Source organism: Rhamphochromis longiceps, linkage group LG14 (assembly GCF_057381845.1).
Source record: "Rhamphochromis longiceps isolate RC_006_pf linkage group LG14, R_longiceps_female_GT1.1, whole genome shotgun sequence".
Classification (NCBI taxonomy): Eukaryota; Metazoa; Chordata; class Actinopteri; order Cichliformes; family Cichlidae; genus Rhamphochromis; species Rhamphochromis longiceps.
Genome location: NC_140570.1, coordinates 40294048 through 40318633, shown reverse-complemented (window position 1 = coordinate 40318633; position 24586 = coordinate 40294048). Strand labels below are relative to the sequence as shown.

At 46.5% G+C, this 24586-nt stretch overlaps 1 protein-coding gene across 1 annotated transcript; it reads right to left on the bottom strand.

Annotated features, from left to right (window-relative positions):
• Nucleotides 1-77: 77 nt before the first annotated feature.
• Nucleotides 78-24344, bottom strand: il1rap (interleukin 1 receptor accessory protein). The gene is made up of 12 exons (XM_085429510.1): nt 23885-24344; nt 19638-19723; nt 15722-15917; nt 14867-14950; nt 11482-11692; nt 10087-10255; nt 9932-10003; nt 7971-8100; nt 7330-7478; nt 6756-6899; nt 5809-5952; nt 78-5687 (listed from the first exon to the last, which is right to left on the bottom strand). Coding segments are annotated over exons 1-12 (1842 nt in total). The 5' UTR covers nt 23887-24344; the 3' UTR covers nt 78-5232.
• Nucleotides 24345-24586: the final 242 nt, after the last annotated feature.

The following is a 24586-nucleotide window of genomic DNA, read 5'->3' as shown; positions in this document are numbered from 1 at the left end:
CATGAATAATGATGGTGAAAGGAAAAGACTTTTATACCAAAAAACAGAAATAAAATAACCACAGTTCACAGCGTGACAAAGTGCAGGATGCACTTTGTCATTCTGAAATATCAAATATAAAGTGGAAAATAAAGAAAGTGCACAGTAATTAACAAACAAATAACAGGTTACTCAATGCTGATATCTAAAACCTGCAGTGCATGAAGCATGAATCCATACTTGGTTTTTCTTGTGTTGTTTAGCAGGTACGATAACTCCTCTATGCAGATGACACCCAGGTTTACCTCTCTGCTGGCGTCTGTGCAAAAACTCCTCAACGTCACAACTATCCAAGCGATGTCACATGTGTGCACGCACAAATCACACAGGTAACCGTACCCACCAGTCTTTAAGAAAATGTGGGTGTTCCCTGACTGGTTCCTGGAGGTTGCTGTTACTGGGTGAAACTGGTTGTACCAAAGACCTTGGATGCTAACAGATTGCTGTAGCTGCACCTACGTTGGATGAAAGTGTCCGATTTGTCTGAAAACACTGTCAACTACTGAGCGGTAATGAAATCACTTGTTGCCATGTTTGCCTTCAAAGTAAAAGTTGTACTTTTTGAGTGGATTTCAGTTCTAAGGCAGAACTTTGTCTTTGAAGGCAAACTATTCATTTCCGGTTTGTGTCGCACTTTAAGTTTTACGACTGTCTGGTGGTTATTTAGTGGGTATTTTCAGATAAGTCAGTATCTTTCATACACACTACAGGTGATTGTGTAGTGACCTGCTCATTAGGCAGGTGTTGTGCTCTTTGTAACCAATTAAAATGACGACTACATTCAGCTACAGAGGACATACAGATATATAAATGGAAATGCTCCCCGTCTGTGGCACATGTGATGTGTTAGCATCCATTGTATGGATTTGAATAAATTTTGTATAGATGGTCATGGCCCCCCCCCTCCCCGAGGATGACTCTTACCCACTTTGTTATCCTGACACCTCTCCACGAGTCCTACCAACAGGTGACCTTTGGTTTTTAACAGATATGTAGAAAAAAAACGATAGAACCCATATGAACCTAACACTGAATGCTAACATGATACAGATATAGGACTTGATTTTAATCCACCTCTATAGTCTATTAGTGTGTTAACTGTGTGTTATGATTTGATTAACATGTGTTTAAGGCTATTTTGTGCATGTTTGCACAAAACACTGTAAAGTAAAACCAGACCTCTTTTATAAAGCACCAGTTTAGAAAACACAAAAGTTTTTAACTCTGGACAAACAAAAAAAATGAAATACATAAATGTGATAATGACACATGTGATAATGAGTGGATACTGTAGATGATGAAATGGCAGCTAATATCAAAGTTAAAATAAAATGAGTGAAATTGAAAACCTGTAAAACAAACACTTCTATCGAAGCATCTGCATCGTCCTCCTCCCGCTCTTGAGGGCGACCAGCTTTAACGGCATCGTGACTTCAGCTCCAGGACTGACAACACAGACTTCCTGTTGTAATGAACACTGCAGCCTCTAGGGGCGCTTTCAGCATTTTAACTAACGAACTAACCCTTTAAAAATGTTAGTCTGAAGCTCGTTTTTAGCCATGCTAGCAGCTTTGCAGTAAGGACGGTAACATCCACGCTTGAACGTTGATGTTCAATGAACCACTTCAAACAATCACGGTTTCCACAAAGATGAACTCCTTTCCCCAAAGCACGATTAATTGGTCCTTCGAGAGCCGGAGCCCTGGAGTCGACATTCACCGAGGGGAGAAGAGACACGCTGAAAGACTGACGTCAGTCAGGAAGTTCCTGTAGTAAAGTCCCGAGATGCTAAGCAACGCCAAGTAAGTTGGAGAGTGACTCTATAATCGCAACTGGGTTTGTCTCCCGAAGCTGGGTTTGTGTCCCGCAACTGGGTTTGTGTCCCGAGAAATCGCCCTGGGTTTGTGTCCCGAGTGTCCCTTCATTGGGTTTTGTCGCGCGACTGGGTTAGGGTCCCGAAAGATTGGGTCGGTGTCCCGAGTGTAACGGTGAGAGTTCGAAGTAGGCCTAATTTGTGTTGTTGTTGTTGTCATATGCGTTTGTGTGAATGCTGCGGAGCAGGTGTGGTCTGTGACACGGTTGTTGTTGTTATCATAGGTTCCCGAGCAAGTAAGACTGCATCACAGGGAGACAACGCATTCATGCAAGAATTCACTCCCAGCAGCGTGAGATATTCATATTCTAATACAAAACTGTGATTTTGAGGGTAAATTGGTTGCTGTAAAATGTTTAGATTCAAGTCTTAGAAATTTTCAGAAAAAAAAACCCGCCTTGAAGAGTGTGTGGAGAAGGCCAGCCCACATCAGCAGCAGTTAAGATATGCTCTGGTGAATGGCTTTCCCCCACCCCTTGCTGACACAAAATGCTTAGATTATTCTTTGGCTTGCCCTGATCAACAACAGCCTGTGCTCCAGACCTTAGATTTAATTGAGGTGGATAGTTGTTAAAAGTAATCTACATTAAGCTTGTGGTTGCTCAAATTCAGTACAATGACATATGAGATGAAGTAAAATAGGTAAATATTTAAACTAATGATGTGCATAGAGGCACTTGACCTGTGTGAAAGACTGTCGTCTTATTATGAGCCATTGTTGAGATATAGAGCACACCTGTGAAAACAACTAATATGCTGAACCCTGTATGAAACATCTAAAAGTACATGATGGAGAAGCTGAATTGAATATGAAAGTGCACGTCTTTGCCACTGTGGGGCAAAGCACGCAACCACTGTGTGAGGTTGCGTTGTGGTCTCTTCTGAGCTGATGAGCAAGCTACACATTATCAGATCGAGAGCTGGCTGAGAACTCATCAAAGAGAGGGAAACAGAACTATGATAACTGTGATAACTGGAGTGTGCAGCGTTTCTGTGAGTTCAGCTTCTTCTTTCAGATGTGCAGCAGTTTTTCTGCATCTTGACTCATGTGTGTAGAGCGTTCATAGCATCAGCATCATGATTCTATGAAAAGCACATGAACCAGAAGCTATGGTGGTGATGACAGCAGTTTCCTATGAACATCACCTAATGCTGTGCCACTGCACTGTGCATATGATGACACTCTGAAGACTGCTGGGATCATAACAGCAGTAAGATAACTGGACCCAGCACCCTTTCCACAGAGGGGTTTTTCTGCAGAGCGTGGACAGTGGAGGAGTCATAAGTACCCCCCTCGCAGGACGAAGGCCTGAAGTGAGGTGATGGGGGTTGGTAGAGGCCATAAAACTAGAGTGCTGAAGAGGTCTGCAGCTTTCATGATAGCTGAGACCCATGTTGACAAACAACAAAACCAACTGGTATGTTTGAATGCTTATTCTACTCTGGTCCTATGGACAGTGATGGAAACAACTGGAAGAGACATTCATGACGCCCTGCAGAACTCAAACCACTCTGCATAGATGATGGGTGATCACAGCAAAGCTGGGATGTTTTTGAAAATGTTACTTTCTTATTTTAACTATTAAATTAACAATTCATTTGTTTGCTCGTAGGATGCAGTTTGCCATTGGATGAGATCAATGAGGAATGGGATAACTGCTAATACATTTGTCAAACTGTGTACGGTTACAGTAATTTAGGGTGATTGACATATGCTGTGTATAAAAATGTTTGCATTGAAACTGTCAAACATGAGGTGATCATAACTTTTCTAGCATAAAGGTCAAAAAGGGGGGAATGTTAGGTTTTGTATTGTTGATTGTCATTTATGCTTAGAAATATCTACTTATATATGCTTAGAGTTTTATAATTAGTTGTAGATTGGTAGAGGTTTGAGCCTTAATAGTCTGCAAACTTTGTGTGCACACCTACATCCTGGGAGCATGGGAGAGGTCGTACCTTGTCTTATTGTTACATGGTAGGATAAACGTGGCTGTATCTGTTTTAGGCTAAGTGCCTTTTGTTTAGATGAACTGCTGGACTTCCAGACCAGCAGGTTTAGGGAAGTTATTTATGGGGTCACACACTGACCACACACACACACACACACACACACACACACACACACACACACACACACACACACACACACACACACACACACGGTACTCTTTGTTTGTATGTAGAGGTCATATGTTAATGAACCTATGCATATTCATGTAACCTCAATAAAAGAGCAGTGTTACGGGGGAGCGGACGAGAGCAACTGGGGTCAAGCGAAGGAATGGCGTTTGTCCGGTCTCTCCCGTGCACGAGAAACATGAAGAACTTTGTCTACTTCGTGTCTTGCTTGCTGTGTAATTATATTGTCTTCAACGTTCCAGCGAATAGGTTCAAGCTACAAACCTGTCAGGGAGATTTACATTTTCCTTTTTAAATATCTGCACAGCTGTTAGATGATTAGTGTGAAATATGGCTCGCACATACATGGACGTCTGTCCTCTGAGCTGCACGTGCTGGGCTCGACCTGCACCGACGGTGTCGAGCAGCCAATCCTCTGTTCTCAGCTAGATGTAAGAAGTTATTCCGTTTTTTTCTACCTTACGTTTTTGTAAAATTCATAGTTCATTCCAACCGTATTTTTTAACCGTTTTTAAATTACTTGAACTATTTTGTTCCATTTGGGAGGTTTTGGTTATTGTGCAGCCTGTTGGTCAATGATTATATAGTTCATAGAAATAAACTTGACTACTGTACTCACATGGTGTTCTATGTCAACCACAGTCAAGAGTAAACTGTTATATTTAAGCACCAAGAGCTACGCAGCTATGTTTAGGCATAAAGAACTTGGTCGGCTTCAGCAAATATTGTGGTTTTGGGTTAAAAATGCGACGGCCACATTTAAAACTGAAACTTTGTCCAAAACAAGTCACACTATGACATCGCGTGTCGCTGCTCAGAGGCCAAAGGAAACCGTGCGGGTATCTGTAAGTGGTTTTGGCCAAACATCACCTGAAGAGGAAACAAGGTGGAGCACAGTCTCATTAACCCAGGACGCTGAAACGTGCCATTTGTTCATAATGCGACACTGATAAAAACATTAGCTTGTTGATGGGAAATGTTTTCTGGTGTAAATACTGACAGAGCTGCTAGCATGGCTGTGGACTTTTTCATATCCTTAAAGGGAAAATGAAACTTTGTTCCATAAAATGAATAAATCTGAGTCAGTCCTGGTCAAAAGCATGACTCTCATTCAGAGAAACCACGAGCCTTCCCCAGGCTGAGCTCCATCAGCTGTAACTGTTCTCAGAGAGCTGCTGCTACGCTGCAGAATTCAGGACTTTCTGCGGGTCTTTGACGGTGTTGCTGATCAGCCCCGTTTGGGAGTTTGTACTGTTCTGACTGTGAAGCCTCATCAGCGCCACCTCCTTACTGCTCTCTTCTTCGTCCTCCCCTCGGCTGCTAACCCTCCTCACGGGCAACTCCACCCTCAGCCTCTTCCAGAAGCGTGACGACAGCTCTCTGGACTTGTCCCCCTGCCATCGGACCAGCGCCAGAGCCACCCGGGCCCGCCTCAGCTCCCTGACCCAGCCCTTCCTCCGGACCGGCTTGTACTGGACCAGGATCACCCGCAGGTGCCCAGCTAGCGCCATAGTGTCAATGCCGGCCTTAAGCTCCAGCAGAGCCTGGGAGCCCTGCGAGGCGTAGCCGGGACTGACGACCACCAGGAGGCGCCTGCTGCGAGCCACGAAACTCAGAGTCTCATCTGTGATGGCTGCAGGGAGAGAGGGATAATGAAGGATGGACGGATGAAAGGATGGATGGATGACGTGTGTTTTGGTTCACCTGTTCAGTGTGTGTGTGTGGTGTGTGTGACAGCACACGTGAGTACTCACTCCCGCCTGGCAGGCTGTCTCGGTCGAAGATGCACACCGAGTACCCGAGCTCGTTCTCCAGGACTCTGCGCAGCGTCAACAGAACAAACTGCTCCTCCTCACTGTTCCTCGCATACGAAATGTACACGTCGAACTCCTTATCATCTGAACACACGCACACGCACACACACACACACACACACACTCCATTACAGAGGGGAAACTTCTGAGCTTCAGTCGTCAGGAAGTCAGGACGTAAATATCACCCACACATGTCGAGTCAGCGAGATAAAAGTGAGTGGAAACTGATCTGATAAAGCGCCTCCTCCTCCTCCTTCTTCTTCTTCATTCTCTACAAAACTAAACTGAACAGTCTCACTCAAGGTTTTGGACTTTTCAAATATGCTGCATGTTTCAGTGAATCGCTGCTCTCCACGTCTGTTCCCATTTTTCCACATGACATGAAAACGTCCCTGCACACACTGCTCAGACGTCCTGTGTGACATTTCTGGTATGCACAAGTTTCATTTGCAGATAAGATACAATCTTTTTCTACCACGACATGTGAAAACTGTCAAATTTTGCCTCCGATCGAGATAAAGCGAGGGGATTTTTCTGTGAGAAGCTGACCGAGTGTCCTCGAACGCAAACATGTAGCTCTGGAGTGATTTTAGGGTCACAAACGTTCTCCTTTAATAAACTAAATGCTGCAAGCGCAGCCAGGCAGCGCGACTCGTAGAGAAGAAATTTAGTGTCAGGGCATAAAAAGTGAAGTGACACTGCAGATATTTCAGTTACCTGGCCAAAAACAAGGCTGTAGCTTTATTACCTCGTGTTTTACACCCCGAATATGCAGAATCATAATCGCACAAAAAGGCGATAAAAATGGTGCGTCTGAGGGTTTATCTGACTGCGGGTCATAAAGGGAACGGGCGAGCAGGTGGAGGGAGCTGGGGGCGGGGTCTCACCTGTGTGCCGCTCGTCTGTGCCAAACCAGGAGCGATAGAGCAGCAGCAGCTCCAGCCAGAAGACGTGATAAACCACGAAGAGGATCAGCATGAGGAGCAGAGTGACGCCGAGGCCGCAGCCCAGCTCCACGGTGGGCAGCGACACTGCAACACAAACACACCTGAGGCCTCAGTGACGGCTAAGCCACGCCCCCACGGACAGAAAACAACACAGGGCAGGGGGTCTTCATCATTTCATTGTAACAAACCTGTAAGAAATGGAACGACATCTGTGCTTTTGATGCTTTCTATCTAACGCTGCTCGAGCTCAAGAGCGCCCCCTGTGGGAGTCCACAGTGGGAGTTCTACATTACGCTGGACGTTATCTATGGTTTTGTCATCGACACCTTGGTCTACTAAAGACGTCACAGGTGTTGGGTGGGGATCACCCAGGACCATAATTCCCAAATCGAACTTCCTGTTTGTTCCCTGAGACCTGAAGCTCATCTGGAAAGTGTTTACTGAGCTTGAGTTTCAGATGCATGACGAGCCTTTAATGTGAAACATCCACACGGCGTGAGCAGCGCTTCCTCACCTTCCTCCTCCAGCTGAGCTCTGCGGGTATCGAAGCCTCGCTCGTTCTTCACGGAGCAGTAAAACTCTCGCTTCAGGTCTTTGGACTGGAAGTCCTGGATCACGAGGATGTTCTCGATAGTCAGGTCCCTGAAGTGGTCTCTCACCACCCTCAAAGCACAAAAAGAAGTGACATTTCAAAATAAAAGCATGCTTTCTGCAGGAATTTACTCTCCGCTGCTTTCGTCTGATAGTTCGAGTTGTTTTAAATATGCTGTGCTGCTGATGTCTCGCAGCCTAGTATATATATCAATAAAGTAGTGTTTCAAGTTTGTTACATTTAAACAGCTCCTTTCACATTATAAGCACTGAGGCTACAGACACACTTTACACATTTTATCTTGTTTTTGTAAAACACTCTTTGAGTTGAACTTTAATTCACTATTTTGAGCTTTTTACTGAAAGGTTTGGAGTTAATTCCAACGGTGCAAAAATAGGAGATGCTGATGAAAGTGAAGGAGGCGTCATTTAAAATGAAAAACCCAAATAAAAGCAAAAACCTTAGCAGTGGTCAGCGCTCTTATCATCAAGTTTATTTGAAGATGTGACTTTATAACAAGCGCCCGTGCAGAGCGGCCGCTGGCGCACGCGCTCTGTTCGCACCTGTTAATTTGTGTGAATCGATCAGGAAGTTTGTCCAGCGTCTTCCCATCAACTGTCCACCAGATCTCCCGCCACGGTTTGTCCAGGACGAACGGAAGCTGACCTCTGCACACCAGACGCACCTCGGTGCCTGAAGAGACAGAAGGATATTCATTTCAGTGCAGGATGAAGGTAAAGTGTTTCCTGCTGCAGGCGTGGATGTTCACGTTAAACAGTTCACTCCACTCGTGGATCTGCATGATGCCATAGAGTGGGAATATCCTAATGTGGTCGTTTTGAACTGCGACTCGCGCAAAGCTGCACGTGGAGCTGGAAATGAGCGGCACACGTCCAACTTGGTGACGGACATGACTCAAAGTGATTTTAGTGTATTCTCTGGATTCATTTCTGTTGAATATTTGCGGTTCATTAAACGATCCGTGCAGAACACATGTTCCCGAGCGTGTTTTTATATCTCGATGTTTCTTTGCTGCACAGCTTCATAAATGCAGTAATTCGGTCTAATTAACGACCCGTTCAAACTTTTTGGAGTCGCAGTGTTTGCAGCTTTGGAAAACGCAGCTGCAGTTTCATGACTTTATTTTCCTTTCACAGACAATGACGCTGATATTGAAGTCTTAAACTGCTGCTGATGACGGCGCTGCGGCAGTCGTTTCCTTCAGACATTTATCAGCCTGCTGGCTGCAGTCCTGCTCGCCTCCATCAGCACCGACTCACACTGTGTGTGCATGTCGCGTGCGTTGATGGAGCGTGTGCACGCCGTTAGCAGCTTGTTCTGTTTTATGAGACGTTCTCCCGCAGCTTCCACTAATTCTGAGCGGACGATTAACTTTGTGAATGTCGAGTCTCAGAGAGCCAGTTTGAATGAAGCTGCTGGCAGACGAAGTGCCGCCCGTCACGTCCTCAGAGTCCAGCTGCAGGTGGAAGAACTTCCTCCACAGAGCCACACGACTCTTCCATCAACTGCTGATGTTGTCCATGCACATCTGGACAAATCAGCCTGGTTAGATTCACCCCTGTCCCCGTCCTCTGTGTTAATGAGAGACGTGGCGTCTGTGCAGACCTTTGTGTTCATCAGTGTGAGCAGGACTGAAGGCTGCTGTAGATCAACCTCATTACACTCAAAATGTTCTTAATGGGTTCAAAGATATCTGTGCAGCACGTTTTATTCAAGCAGGATTTATGTTCCTGCTGTGAAGAAGTCACAGGACAGCCAATCACATCAAGTTATTTATTTAACATGTGAGCTCTGTTGGTTTTGGTTTTTCTGTTCTTTCAATTTTTTATTCGTCTGCACGTTTTCCATTTTGACCAATCGTTTCTGATCAATAACAAATTAACACTATCGCTCCGTCAACAGCGACCTCCGGCTGTCATCTGCACCGATCAATGCGTCTGCTGCCTCGCATACAAACAGGGTCTCCACAATACACGACTGCAGCAGCTCAGGGTGAACGACGACACAAAGAAAACCCTTAAAAACTTGATTTTTCCTTCCGGTCCTCATCATGACACATTCCAGCCAACAGACATTTTCTCTCGTTCAGGGTCTGCCCCGGGGTCTCCTCCACACTGTTCCCAAAGGAACGGGCACTCCAGCCTGTTCCTGATGGGAACCTGGTCTCAGACTGAGAGGTGCTGAAGCTGGAGGTCATCGCTCCGCAGAGCCAGAAAGACCATGAGGCCACTGAACCCACAGCCCACCAGGACTCTGAATTAGTGCCAGCAATATGAACCAAACAATGGGCCCCAAGGTAAAGCCCAAGGCACGTTTGACCGGCATCTCCAAGTCACGGCAGGGACGGTCAAATGCTCATGAAGTTTATGCAAATCTTTAAATCTACACATAGGAGCGTTTAGCACGTCCTCGAGGCCTCTGAGCTGTAAAGCTGCAGTACAAACAGGAGAAACGTGCAAAGACAAAGACGACTGAACAGCGCTCGGGGGGTTTGTTCACGTACCTGTTTTGACTGTGAAAATCTGGTCATGTGTGGGGTTCATGATGCTGGGCTCTTTGGGCAGCGAGAGGGGCACTGAGAGTAAATGAGAGCACCGGTTACCTGCACAGTTACTGCCTGTAATCTCTGTATGCGAGTTACCAGAAACGGTGTCTCACAGATGGCCGTGACGTTGATGCTCCTGGTGAAGTTGAGTGTTTGGTTCCTCCTCTGGTACTGGACTCTGCAGTAATATAAACCCTGATACTGTTCCATCATGAGGTGAACCTGCAGACTGTTTCCTTTCTGCTCCCTGTCGCTGTCCCAGAACGGATACCAGTCGCACACCTGAGAACGGCGAGATTCACACACTTTAGTTTCATCCAGCCCATCCAGACCCGATCTGCAGACGATATCCTGCAGCTCCGCTCGGCTTTACAGCGTGTTTCAGGTCAGCTGTTTGCTTTACTGACTCGTTGACAGAAGGATTAATGAACAGAGCTGCCACGTTTAAGAGAGGAAAAGCACGAATACCACACTGAACATATTCTGTTAATTGAAAGAAGAAGTAAAACTGTTATTGCAGAAACACAGGCATCCCATCGTACGAGGAAGAGAAAAAAACATTTGTGAGAGAAAAAAGATTAATCAGCTATAACGGTGCTGATACGTCTGTGGTTTACTCAGTCATTAGTATCACAAGGTGTATAACGAAACCAGGGAGACTTCTTTACAAAACACATTCATTTCTAGTTAAACATAAAGTACTTCATTGAAGGGATTCCATAAGGCTCAATATTGGTCCCACTGCTATTTTCAAAATATGGAAAATGACTTTATACAAAGTTAGTTGAATTCTAATAAATATGTTTCTATATCATTAATATGTCATCATTTCACCTCTGCCCCTGAAACAGTGCCTTGATTTTCTTTAAAATAATATATAATAAGTGAAGAAATGTTCTATCGTAGAAAAACATCAACATCAGTCAGAGTAACTAAAGAAAGGTAAAGATAATGTACAGCCATTAGAAAAGTTGCTGACTGGAAATAAAACAGAGCAGCCCAGTAACCATGATTCAAGAGAGCGCCAACATACAGCGACCAGAACAAACCAATAAATCCGTTACACTGAAGGCTGATTGGAGATGAACTCAAACGACAGATCGTGTCAGAAGGTGGACGTCGTCCAGCTGCGGCGACTTCGCTTGGTTAAGTCGCTACTCGCAGAACAGACATCGATATGTTTGGTATTTGATTCAGTTTTGAGTTTGTGTTGGGGCCCAATGTTGTGTTCAAAACAATAAAAATGTTTTTATTTGCAGAAACATTAAAGATATACTCGATTACTTTTGATCTACTGACATTTAAGAAAATGTCAATTCAATAAAGAACCGAGTGTCTAAAAGGATTTTAATTTGGTGTCATACAGAGAAAGCACTCAGAGGCTGAAGGACCAGGCTTTATGTCAGAGACCAGCATGATTTTAATGTGATTCTGAGTATCTGAATGCAACAGAATCAAAGACTGCAGATAAAACAGGACAGAGGTTAACAGCAGTGCTGAAAACTTACCGGGTGCGCCACAAAGTACCATTGGACCTTTGGTGCGCTCTCTGACATCTTGGTGGCGTCCTGCAGGTCTGGACAGTCTAACGTCTTCCCCTCCTGTAAAGGGATCAAGTCCTCAATCGGTGCCACGGCAACCGGAAGCGCACACTTAACAACGTCGTCCGGCCGCAACACTTTGAGGCGGATGGCGATCTTACTGCAGGAGGACTTGTTACTGCAAGTCAGAGACGGGAGATGTCAGCAAGCAGGAACCCATCCAGAGCATCTGCACATTTCAGCTCCGGCCAAACATTCAGATTTTTATTGGGGGGGGGGGGCAGTATGGAGATTATGTAGGGAAGTGAGGAGAGTGAATGACACACAGGAAACAGTCTGGGGTGGACTCCAACCCAGGCGCCAGCTCAGGAAGGCGCACGATGCTCACGCCTTTCCCACGATGCTGCATCAGCTCTTCTAAAAGTTTCGGGGAACTGACGGCATTCAGAAGCGGCGTTCAGCCGAAACATGACAAAGTGGAGCAGAGCAAACCACAAACCCACAGAACGCGAACACAGGCTGTGATTTTGGGTCATCGCTGGTCTCGGCATCATCAGCACAACAGAAAGAAGCTGGTTGACTCTCTGCTTCATCTCTAAAACTATTGAGCCTCTTATGTTATCACAGGGTTGTGATTCAGATCAAAGATTCTAAACATCACCAACAAACTGATTATTATCTTATCATATGAACAGTCGTGCGCACGCTAGCCCAGCTGTGCTGTTTTACTCTCGAAACCAAACGTCAGGAACTTACAGGCTACAAATACGTGAACTCAGAGGCTCGTGAGAACTTGAGTTTTGACCTCTGAAACATGTGGATGCTATTCCTGCATCTGTGTCTGCACGGCTTTGTGCATGTGCCAAATAATTCTCTGAAGCCGGTAAGACAGAGGAAACAGGAAGTGACCTGACCACACAGGAACGCAGAACTAGATCACCTTGTTCTTTGAGGTCTGCTGCAGTATTGGTACTGAAAGCAGCTCTGGCAGCACTCGTACCACAGACGGCAGCAGCCTCATGACGGACGGACCGGCAGTGAAGTAAACGACGACATCAGAAGAAATACGTTTGTGTTTGTAGCAAATATGAAAATTAAAATACAGACGTCGGTTTTTTGTCTTCATTAGTCACAAAATAACTGATGTGAGCTTAACTGGTTGTGGCTCAGACGACTTACAGGCAGAGCTGTAATGCCTGTCTGGCTGGGCCTGATCTCCATGAAATGTGTGCTGTGCGTATGTGTGTGCATTCATGTCTTTGTGGGGACCAAAAATTGGAAGTTCAGTGTACTTGTGGGGACCAACGTTTGAAGGCATGTCTGAGACTCAAAATGTGGTTTTAGTGTCAGGGTTACAGTCGGGTTATGTCAATTAAAAGTCCCCACAAGATATGAATCCCCGACGTGTGTGTGTGTGTGTGTGTGTGTGTGTGTGTGTGTGTGTGTGTGTGTGTGTGTGTGTGTGTGTGTGAGAGAGTCTTATTCATGTGCTGAGATAATCTGCCCAGTTCAGATTTATTACGGCCGACTCCTCCAAGTCCCCAAAAACGTTCAGATGGAGCTGAAGGAAACCCCGCCCGTCCTCAGTGACTCGTTGCTAACACGGCGAGCTGTTTGCTCGCCGTGTTAGCGGACGAGTGTACGCCGTGTGCAGAGTGCAGCGGGTTCGAGCCCTCCTCTCTCTCTCCTGTCTGTCTAATAAAAATTCCACGAACAATCATCTTTAAAAACAAAGCGTGACTGTTGTGCACGGCCGTCTAAGTTTTCATGTTTTTTTCAGTATCATTAGAAATGAATGAATCTTGTTTTGGACGCGCTCATTGGCTTATTATATTTTTATATTATTTTGTTTGTGTTTTCTAATAAATACAAAACACAATAGCGACGCAGAGACCAAACAACCAGAAACACAACAACATTATTATTGAAATTAAAAAAGGAAAAGCTTTATATAAAGGTAGTCAAAGCGTCCTCTGAGCGCCGGCTCATCGTTTAAAACGCTTCTTCATCGGTTTGTGTTTCAAGGTGCTCGATGAGCTCACCATCAGCCTGCTGCTGTTGCTCCATCTGATTAACGTGTGATCTCCACACCGTCCAAATGCTTCACGCTTAAAACTCTAACTCCTATAACTAGTTCACATTCTCATTCTTCTGGATTTCAGAATAAAAGACTTATTTATAAATATGTTCCCGTGCGTTGCATGGTCAGGTGACTCGTGAGGTCGAGTAACGCTGATCTGCTTCCTGTTCCCATCACTCGAAATGAATACGAGGCAAATTCAAACGTGAACACTTTTAGTAAAACGGGGCAGGTGACACTTTACTACATCACGGGATCATCACTTTGGCACAGATTGACCCTCGTAGACCGATCTCGCTCCATCGTCCCGAGGCTTGCCCGGACCCTCCTCATCCCCTCGGGACCTGATCCTGTTTGCTGACTGTTACTTGGAGGTTTGGAGCGAGTCCAGCTGACAGGACTTATCCGTCGAGCTGAGCGGCACATTTAAGATGCTCTCACAGCCACTTTGGAAGATTAAGTGTGGAGCGGCCAAGATGGAGGATCGAAGCTAAGAGACCGGCTTGTTGCATCTGACTGATCTACAGGCTGATGACCGGGCTGGACCGGCCGTGTTGGACCATCAGCCGGCTGGAGTCGCTAAAATCGAGGCCTATCCGCGAGACGAGTCTGAAGACTCTGTCAGAATTTATATTAATTGGAGAACAGAGAGGTCAGCTGCCCGCTCAGAGCTGTGGCTGCAGTGAAATTAAATATAATGTGGTCACTGAATGCTGTTGGAGATGGAGGCCCTCTGTCACCCCTCGCCTTACAGCGGCAGTGGAAGTGGGTGTGGCCAAGGCTGAATTGTTAATCATTTACACCTGAGGATAAAGGTGTGCCGGAGGCTGGCTCGGTGAAGCTGCTTTGTAGCACTTTTAAAGCAGTTTGAAATTAAAAACAGCATTTCTGGTCGTAACAGAAGGATTACATACTGGTCGCAGTGTGGCTGGTATTGAACTCAGAGGGGGAAGGACCAGTATAAAACCAGTATTTGTAATAAAACCTCGAGGTTCTGACGCTCTGGGCCGTTGACAGGTGAAAACATTAAACAATAACAGGCTCTGAAGGTTAAAACATCCTGAGGAAACAAATTATGAACAGAAAAGAGGAGGTCGTGTTTAAAGAGGCTCAGTGAGGAACCAGGAATCCTCCACGTCCAGATGAACAGAATCAACCTTTTGGGATTTACTTACCTGGATGATTGAGCGTGCTCAAAGACAAATGTTTGATATATTTGCAACATGCGCTTCGGTTCAGACAAAAACTTTCCCAGCAGCCCCGGCGTCTTACCGCAGCATGCAGATGTACTGGCCGGTGTCGGCGGCGGCGGCCGGCTGCAGAAACAGTCTCTCTCTGTCTTTGCTGAGCCGCGAGCTGCAGAGCAGGATGACATCACCAATGAGTGAACGTAAATCAGACACGACTCAATTAGAACAACATTAGAACAAAGTCGGCGAGGCGGATCGAGCCGCCTCCCAAACACCATACGTCCTCTCTGGAAAGGAAATCGTTACAGCCCACTTCATCATTCAGCTCCTCTCAAAGTGTCTCAATTAGACACAACCCCCCCATCTGCTTTAAACTCAACCAGGCTCATCTGTAATCGATCACAAACACATCGGTTGTTTATTCCCTCTGTTATTCTCCAGACAACATAAAGTTTATATAGAAATAAACCTAAAACCTTGAACTGGAGCAGTGGAAACCTGCAGGGCAGAAAAAGTGAAGCCGGTTTTGGTCCTTTGGCTTCAGCTTCCTTCTAAACTTGGTCGATCGTGGCTCAAGAGTTGGGAGTTCGCCTTGTAATCGGAAGGTTGCCGGTTCGAGCCCTGGCTTGGACAGTCTCGGTCGTTGTGTCCTTGGGCAAGACACTTCACCCGTTGCCTACTGGTGGTGGTCAGAGGGCCCGGTGGCGCCAGTGTCCGGCAGCCTTGCCTCTGTCAGTGCGCCCCAGGGTGGCTGTGGCTACAACGTAGCTGCCATCACCAGTGTGTGAATGTGTGCGTGTGGATGGGTGGATGCTTGTGTATAGTGTAAAGCGCTTCGGGGTCCTTAGGACCAAGTAAAACCAAGTAAAAGCACTATACAAATACAGACCATTTAAACTTCCCCTGAAAATGACGCCGACGCGTTAATGGGGGTTACCTGTACGTGATTGGCTGCTCCAGGTCGTGGCCCTCGGGGAGGCGGTACCAGAAGAGGTTGTGCCCGGCGCTCTGGGTGGAGGTGTAGTTGTAGACGGAGGGATGAGAGAAAAGAGGACAGGAGAGCCAACCGACCTCGCCCTCCACTACAGAGACCGCCCCCTCGCTGGACTCGCCCCAGTCGTAGCACATGGGCTCTGAGAGGAACATTAAAGGAACAGTTCAACCAAAGCAAGTCCTCGGCGTGCAGATCACACCGAGAACGAGCCAAACATTCAACGGATGAACTTTTTTTATCAGAAACTGATGAGTGAACAGGAAGAGGAGTTTGTGGGGGTTCTCCCTCTCTGGATCAGGATGCTGGTCTGGCTCTGATTTTTCTGTGCGAATTAAACAGCGCTTAGTGGATGTCATCGTTAACTGGCCTTGTTAAAGGACGCGTCCGCCTCATTAAAGGATTAAAGCGCAGAGGGCAGCTGCTGCACTGCTGAAATTAAACTGCTTGCAGCGGTTATTAAATTTGGTGCAGAAAGCTGCACAGAGCGAAGGACAAAGAGCCGTGCGCGTGAACAGATGGAGGCACAGATTTCTGACCCCGACCTCCAGGCTCAGAATATCCCAGCGTCTAGCTGGGAAACACAGACATCAGCATCTGGCACACAGACAGACACCCGGCACAGATGATCATGACTGCTGCCTCACATGTCCACAGCCAACTGAGACCTTTTTTACTTCTTTAAAGTTAGTGTGGGAACCTGATTATGCAACACAGAAAACATTTGTTGTGGCTTTTTAGCCTCTCGTATGTTTGGAAAGCTGAGGAGAGAGAACAGGGCCAACAGCCTCTGCATCAGCCCCACACGGAGCTCTCTGCAGCACAGAGCGGTGCAACAGTCACGCCTCGTTTCTTTATGTTGGGCAGGAAAATTGGAAATAGGTGCAGCGATTTATTGAAACTTGGAGAAACATACACAGAAATACGGCAAAAATATGTGACTGCCTTTATTTTTCTGCTTGACCTCTGAGCAGCTCTGTCGCCTCTGCACGATGGAAACATGCAACCTAAGCTAAGGCATGCAATAAAAACGGGCTTTATTCATGTCCTTACAAAAATAGACTGACTGTGCTGTGCCTGGATGGTGTGTGTGTGTGTGTGTGTGTGTGTGTGTGTGTGTGTGTGTGTGTGTCCCCTGTGATGAAATTTTTCCTGCTGCAGAAAGCAGATGTTCTGATGATGCAGATGTTAATAACAGATGTTAATAATATGAATAAAGCCAAACGGGCCTCACTCACAGTTTTACTGGGGCGCGGAAAATAATGTTTATTTTTATTTTTTGTAAATATGAAAACAACTTCATTAATATTTTATTTATATATTATTCTAGTAATCTGGAAAAATAATCTTCCAAAGCGTTTGACTGAATGTGGACACCCCACGCCCCCCTTTACACTCAGCCCTGCCTGCTGAAGGTGATGAAGGTCTCGGGTTAAGCGAAACATCAAAACCATCTCTTTCTCTTAACCTGAGCTCGGTAACAGCTCCGCCTCTTTGCTCTCTGCCGAGTGTGTGTAGACCAATGGGTGCAGCGTGTTTAACTATGACATCATCATCTTAGTCACAGGCATGCTCTTTGATACGTTTCTACTGCGGGGCTGTTTTCAGGTGCAGATACGGGCGAAACGCTCACTGACGTCGCGAAGCTCAAAGCAAAAAATGAGCATCAGGGATTTTCTGTGATACTCTGTGAACTGGGCACTCCTACAGAAACAGACAGTAAAATATCATCAGCATAGAAATTACACGAACATCTGCTTAAGTTCCAGATTGCCGTCACTGTCTCTGCTTATGAAAATCATACAAAGGTGGAACAGGAAAAAACAGGGTGAATTTTAGCCCAGCACAGACATCCCGCCGTGCTGAATGAGGTGTCAGTAAAGCCATTAGTGCTGTAGTATTTATAGCTGATGTAATTCTCCTGCAGTGAGGATGAAACAGCTCTAACTGATGGCTGTAACTAAAAGAGAAAGTGCAAACCCTCATCCAGGATTTTTATCGTAAGCAGGACTTAAATTACCGATTGATCATCAAAATTAGACCAATTTTCCCTCAATTGATTTAATTGAGCAGCGGTCTCAGCGCTGACCCGAGGCCAATCAGTCAGTCAGATTACAAAGCACGCAGCTCGCTCTACAAGCACCTCATCTATAATGACTGAATGACTTAAATGGAGGATAAAGATGATTGCTGTTCAACACAGCATGGGATAATAATAAGGACGACTATCATCCACCACGAGGAGCAGACTCTTGTAGAATGTGCGACCCCTAAACCCACCTAAGCACAGGAAATACCCTTAAAATCACATTTAAGACCCCCCCTCACAGTCTAAACTGAAACACACACTGAAACTGTCTGAAGGTGCAAAACATTATCAGGGATCAGTGGGACCTCTGTAACCATAGAAACCAGGTAACTCATGCATTATGAGACAAATCCAACAACAGAAACTGTTTCGATTTCGTGGCTCGTCCAGCGGCTCGTCTGGGGTCCCGAGCCTCAGTTTGAGAAACTGAAGTGCAGGTGGTTTCAGGATGGTGAACACCGAGCTCTGGATTAATGGAGGCTCTGTGCCCCTCCTGTACGGAGCTGGATCGAGTGTGCGTGTTGGTAATTGACCTGTCAGGTTCTCCCGGCCGGCGTATTAGTCTTTCTATTAAAACCTTCTCCAGCATCCGTCCACCTCTTCCCGTCCTCCTCCCTCGATATCCATCCATCCATCTACACTAACGCCTCCAGCCTGATCCTACCTCTCCACACACACATCACCCATCTGTCCGTAACAAGCTGCAGCGTTTAGCTTCAGTCCCAGCGATCTGTATGAGGATAATAGGACTACAGTGATGGCGTCGCTGTGTTTGTGATGCTTCAATAATCTGGTTGAAACAGTTTAACATTGATCTGCAACTCGTGTCACAATCGAGGTTTGACTTTAGTCCTTTTATTTAATTTTGCCGTTTTCAGACGTCAGAAATAGCTTTTATTAATGAACCAATCAGGGATGTTACACATCAGGTGACATCTACATATATCAGCATCGTCCAGGTGACGTTTATTTCTTCACATCCTGCTGATGGTTTTAGTTACTCTGGAGGTCTTTAAGCTACTATTACACCAAACATCTGAGCTTTTAATCATGGTTATCAGGAGTGCTTGTCAGGCCCTGTTTAGTCTCTATAAACAGATCTGCTGTGTGGGTGTGCAGGTCACCCTCAGCCGTGTGCGTGCGTCTGCAGCGTGAGCGTGGAGGGAAACTCGCGACCTTCAGGGTGAAAATTAAAATCACGTTGTTGTTTTTGAAACGGTTGATATATGGCACGTTTGAAGAGAGCAGCTTTTCCGCCCGCAGCGTCCCCTCCCCTCCTCCTCACTTTACATCCACCCACCTCCTCTACACTGACCTCCCACTGCCCACCCCTGCCTCCCCGCCACCCTCCGACAGCGTTACAAATGAGGCTCCTCGCTCAGGAACCATCCATTCGCCGTCCCACGGGGCGAGAGCTCCGGCTTTTAATTAACCTCACTTCTGCAGAGTTGCACCGCAGAAACAAGAAAGATTTTCAGTTAAGCAGACCTGAGAGACTCTTAGAGGAAAACACGGCACTCGTTTTTGTCCCTCTCAGTTCCCTTCAGCGTAGAAAGAACTCGTCGGCCTGATGGATCCAAATCCACACTTCATCCTCACTCCTGTGCCTCTACATGAGAATTACCTGAAGCTTTTAAAACCAATGTGCATTCAGATTTTTAGGTTTTCTGCTTCGCTGCTGCCGAAAGACAAAAAATGCCAACAGACTCGAGTCACTGACTCGACCCTCCGAGGAGCTCCGATCTCATCCCGCCTGTCACAGCTGTCACCTACCTGTCGGAGCGCTGGACTGACTGGCAGCAGGGGAAGTCCCGCCCATCACGGCGAGGAGGAAGACGAGGGCGGAGATGAAAGTTGCCCTGCAAAGACAAAGACTGTTAATGTTTATTTTTCAACAACCTTCAAAACAAACACAAACAACATGAAACTGCTTCAAACTTGACAAAGAAAATTTTTTTGAGTCATTCTTGTCATCATTTTTCCATAACTCCATCCATGACTTCAACTTTTTAAGTGAGTGAGAAAACCAAAGAAGGCGTTCACGTATGTGTGGTCTGAATATGTCTGAATGTCTTTATGAAATTATTTATTCCACAAAGACTCTTTTGTTACGTTGGGTTAGTGTAGCATCAGGGTTTAGAATTACAGTCCTCCGCACATACAAGGTCTTCTCTTAATGACCTTGTAGTACCATATCAGCCTATTAGAGCACTTCGCTCTCGCTCTGCAGGCCTACTTGTTGTTCCTAGAGTATTTAAAAGTAGAATGGGAGGCAGAGCCTTCAGTTTTCAGGCCCCTCTTCTGTGGAACCAGCTTCCAGTTTGGATTCAGGAGACAGACACTATCTCTACTTTCAAGATCAGGCTTCAAACTTTCCTTTTTGCTAAAGCATATAGTTAGGGCTGGACCAGGTGACCCTGAACCCTCCCTTAGTTATGCTGCAATAGACGTAGGCTGCTGGGGATTCCCATGATGCATTGGGTGTTTCTTCCTCACTATGTGTTAACAGACCTCTCTGCACTGAATCATACTTGTTATTAATCTCTGGCTCTAACTCTGTGCTGAAAAGGTCACTGCAGCTGACCTCCCAGCAGTCTACACACCTGTCTGCTGATTAACTTGCACACATGTGTAACTGACAGCTGTATCTGCTCACCTGACCAGCATCCAAAGGTGTGCAGATCGTGGAGGGATATCTGAATGATTCGAGAATGAGTTTGTTTTTTAATTCGCATCCGTTGCCGGGGAAACCTCCGACACACACCGGCTGTTTTACTGGACTACAGCACGAGTCCAGGCCGACCTACCCCACCTCTGTCTGTCTGTGCACGTCCGAGAAATGAGAAATTGTATCTATTTTCATTTCATTTTATTGGTTTATTGTGGGAGTGTGTGTTTGCTCTGCAGCAGCGAGTCATGATTAATTTTTATGGATCAATATGTGCCACCTCCTCCTCCTCCTGCGTGCAGTGCGCTTCAGGACAGGAAAGAGGGTTAAAGGTCACATGCCTCCTTACATAGATGATAAATAAAAGCTAAAGATAGATTTGAAAAACGGAAATCAAATAAAAACTAGACTTCTGCCAAACAACAGGATCTGACTGAGTCAAACTCTAAACACAGGAAATGTCTTCAGCTTTAGTTGTTGTTAATCTGCTTAAATCTGCAGCCTCAGCGAGCCGTTACTATCAGACAGTACTCACATATATTCCTACTTTAACTATACAGCTGAGAAAGCCATGCTTTATCCTAATAATCTATAAAAAGCAGAGTAAAGATTACCCGGTTACTAACAGATAAAATAAAAAAGGAGGCACGGCTCGCAGGGACAGTAAAACTTGCAGCGCCTGAGATTTCACTCTTAAAGGAAGTCACGGTCCCCTGCCCGCACACCTCCACAGGGAGGCTGATGGATGTCTCTGAAAAACGAAACGACCCGAGCTGCAAGCAGGTAACTGCTCATGTCACGCTGTCTGAATAACAGACCGTCTTCATGGTCGCTTAGTAATCCAAACCCGTCGCACTGACAGGAAGAAGCTTTGCAGCTTGTTTGTCTTTCCTTCGTCCACCTGGAACAATTGGAGGCGACTCGGTCAGCTGATCGCAGGTGAGGCAGGTGAGACGTTAATGCGCTTAAATCTGGAAATCTGAAAAGTCACATGATCAACACGAGACGCTGATCACTGAAAACGGTTTTGGGCTGAAATACAGTTGTTGGCACTGAGCCTTCTCAGTTGCCATGGTAATGCATCATCTCTGAGGAGGATGGGCAGCGCATATTTATCCTGCAGCTACAATCCACTTTGCAACCCACCTGCACCCAAGCTCCTCCCTGTTATGGCATTCCTAACTACATGAGCGTGAAAGCTGCTCTCTCCGAGGAGGTCGGGGTGGTGTGCAGTCCCCCTCCACCAAACTTGACACTTGGCACAGTGCAGTCAGACAAGTACTGTTGTCCTGGCAACTGCCAAACCCAGACTCGCCCATCAGATTGCGAGATGGAGAAGCGTGATTGGTCACTCCAGAGAACGCGTCTCCACTGCTCTAGAGTCCAATGGCGACATGCTTTACATCACTGTATCCGACGCTTTGCATTGAGCTTGATGATACAGCCGGTCGCCATGGAAACCTGCTCCACAAAACTCTCTACGCTCTGTTCTTGAGCTAATCTGAAGGTCACGTGAAGTTTGCAGAAGTTTGCAGACAGTGGGTGACCTCTGTGCACGGCGCACCTCAGCATCCGCTGACCGCGCTCTGATTTTACGTGATCTACCGCTTCATAGTTGTGTTGCTGTCCTTCACCATCGATTCCACTTTGCTATAATCCCACTAACAGCTGACTGTGGAATATTTAGTGGCGAGGAATTTTCACGGCTGGACCTGTTGCACAGGTGTCGTCTTATGGAAGTGACTGGAACACCTGAATTCAGTGAGTTGGTTGGTGAGTGGATACTTTTGGAGATGTAGTGCATCATTCAGGAGACAACTGCAGCGCGTTGGGCGTGAGTAAAATAAATAAGGGGTTGTGTTGACCAGCACATCGGCGATAACCGCCGCCGTAGGTCTCAGACTGAGCCTGTCGAAGGCTGTGACGCAAACAGAATCGTGACTCACGTCTTTATCTGCTTCATGCCTCTCATGAACAGAAACCAGCCTCCCAGTATGGAAACCATCACTTTCACTTCAGTTCCCATTAGTCTCATTAGTCGTGTGGTCTGGGAAAACATCCCAAAACTTCCAGTAAGACTTTGTTCTGTTCGACCAACACCTGAAAACCTACAAACGTTCATTCACCTGAGATGTGAGAGGCCACAGATCTCAGCTGTTCCTGTTTGACATTTTAATAACAAACGAACAGCCGAGCCACGGGAAAATGCACCACAGCAGAAAACGAGTAAGAAGGTGAAGAAAGATAGAGAGGCGCTGCAAGAGACAGACGGAGGGACATAAAGAGTCACGGTGGACAATCAGGCAGAACTAGTGGATCCCAGGAGGGACATACAGACCCAGAGCTGCTCACCAACGCCATCCATCACTCACACACACTCTCTCACTCACACACACACACACCTCCTGTGTGTGTTTGCACGAGCGAGCGATACGCTTCATCACAGGTACAGAGATATAACCCCCTCGAGCTTCGCCCCAGAGGATTCTGGGTACTAGATTGCCCATTTTTTAGAGACTGAGTGAGTTAAACAAACACACAAAACAAAACAGCAGCTTCCTCTGAGGAAATCTTCATCACTCCATCTGCACACTTCATTTACAGTTTACTCATCTGCTCGCTTTTATTTCTTTGTTGTTTTTCTTCATTTCTGGGGGGGTGTTACTGCACTGCCTCATCAGTTCAGTGCTTAGATGTGATGATGATGATGATGATGATGAAGAGGCATGTGGGCTGCAGTTATGTTTCTGCTGATCACTGCAGACTCTGACCTGACTGACTATAATCGGATTATCGGGACCAGATCGATGGAGACTGTCCTCCAAACGTCAGACTGACATTTATAAAGTGTCCACTTCCAGCTGCCTTCACATCCGGACAGCTGTGAAACGAACTTCATTATTTTAAGAAGCTCTCTGTCCTTCACGTAAAATTCGGCCCTCATAACATATCAGAATTTGAACTTCCACTCACAGCAGCAGGACAAAGCGTAAATGATTTACTGGAGTTGTACATGTTTTTGAGCGCGGGCAGGTCGGGGCAGGGCACGCACGCCGAACCGAAGAACACATAAACATGATATCAGCTGACGCGCGTTTTCTGATAAAGAAAATCGATCCACGCAGGAATTGTGAGATTTTGAGAATGAAACTCGGCATGCAGGCGCACGGACACCAGCAGAGAGGCTCTGCGTCCGGACAGCCCGCTGCGGATCACCGGTGTGCGCGGTGGTACTCTCACTGACGGCGGCTCTCCGTCAGTGAGCCCGCAGAACCAACCCGAGCCTGGTAAAGCACAGCGGCGGGGTCCGTAGAGGAAACAGTACATTTAAAACCAGCAGGCGGTCACTTACATTGGCAGCAGGTCCTCCGGGGGTGAGAGGTGTGAGTCCGGTCGGGGCTGTCAGAACAGCTGACAGAACCAGGAGTGTCCGGGTCCAGTGTGAGGCGCCAGAGTCCTGCGGCTCACTCCCTCCCTCACCCTCTGGGAGCAGCGGGGCTCTGGTGATTAACGGCCGCGTGTCAGGGCTCGATCTCGGCTGTAAATCTCCCACAGAGGCCCCGGTGCTCCGGGAACTCCTCCAAAGTGACGCTCGGAGCTGCTCCGGGTAATTAAGCAGCCGCGGTTAACATCACGTGCCGACTAATTAAAGGCGCGGGAGGGTAGAGCGAGTCTTCGAACAGCTGTGGACAGATGCTGACAGATGTTAACAGCTGGACTCGGTCCGCACAAACTTTAAAGAGTCTTAAAAGCGCGTAAAAGGCGCAGCGAGCGACGCAGTGTTTACGTGGAGGAAGTAAAAGTTCCGCGGATTCCGGTCCACGCTCCTCCTCCTCTCTCACTCTGTTGCGACATCGATGAGAGTTATTTCCCAATAACACACACACACACACACACACACACACACACACACACACACACACACACACACACACACACACACACAGAGCTCCGTGAAGGTGCCCCCCCTCCATTAACAGGTCTCTTGTTTGGTGTTAGGATGGATGATCGTTTCTGAAATAACGGCGCTTTATTCATTTCTATCTGTGATGCT

Bases quoted from the DNA above. Each gene is read 5' to 3' on its own strand.
- il1rap (XM_085429510.1), bottom strand. The intron at 5,953-6,755 runs GTGAGACCCCGC...GCGTGTGTTCAG, and splicing joins CACAGACGAGCGGCACACAG to ATGATAAGGAGTTCGACGTG. The intron at 5,688-5,808 runs GTGAGTACTCAC...CTCTCCCTGCAG, and splicing joins AGACAGCCTGCCAGGCGGGA to CCATCACAGATGAGACTCTG.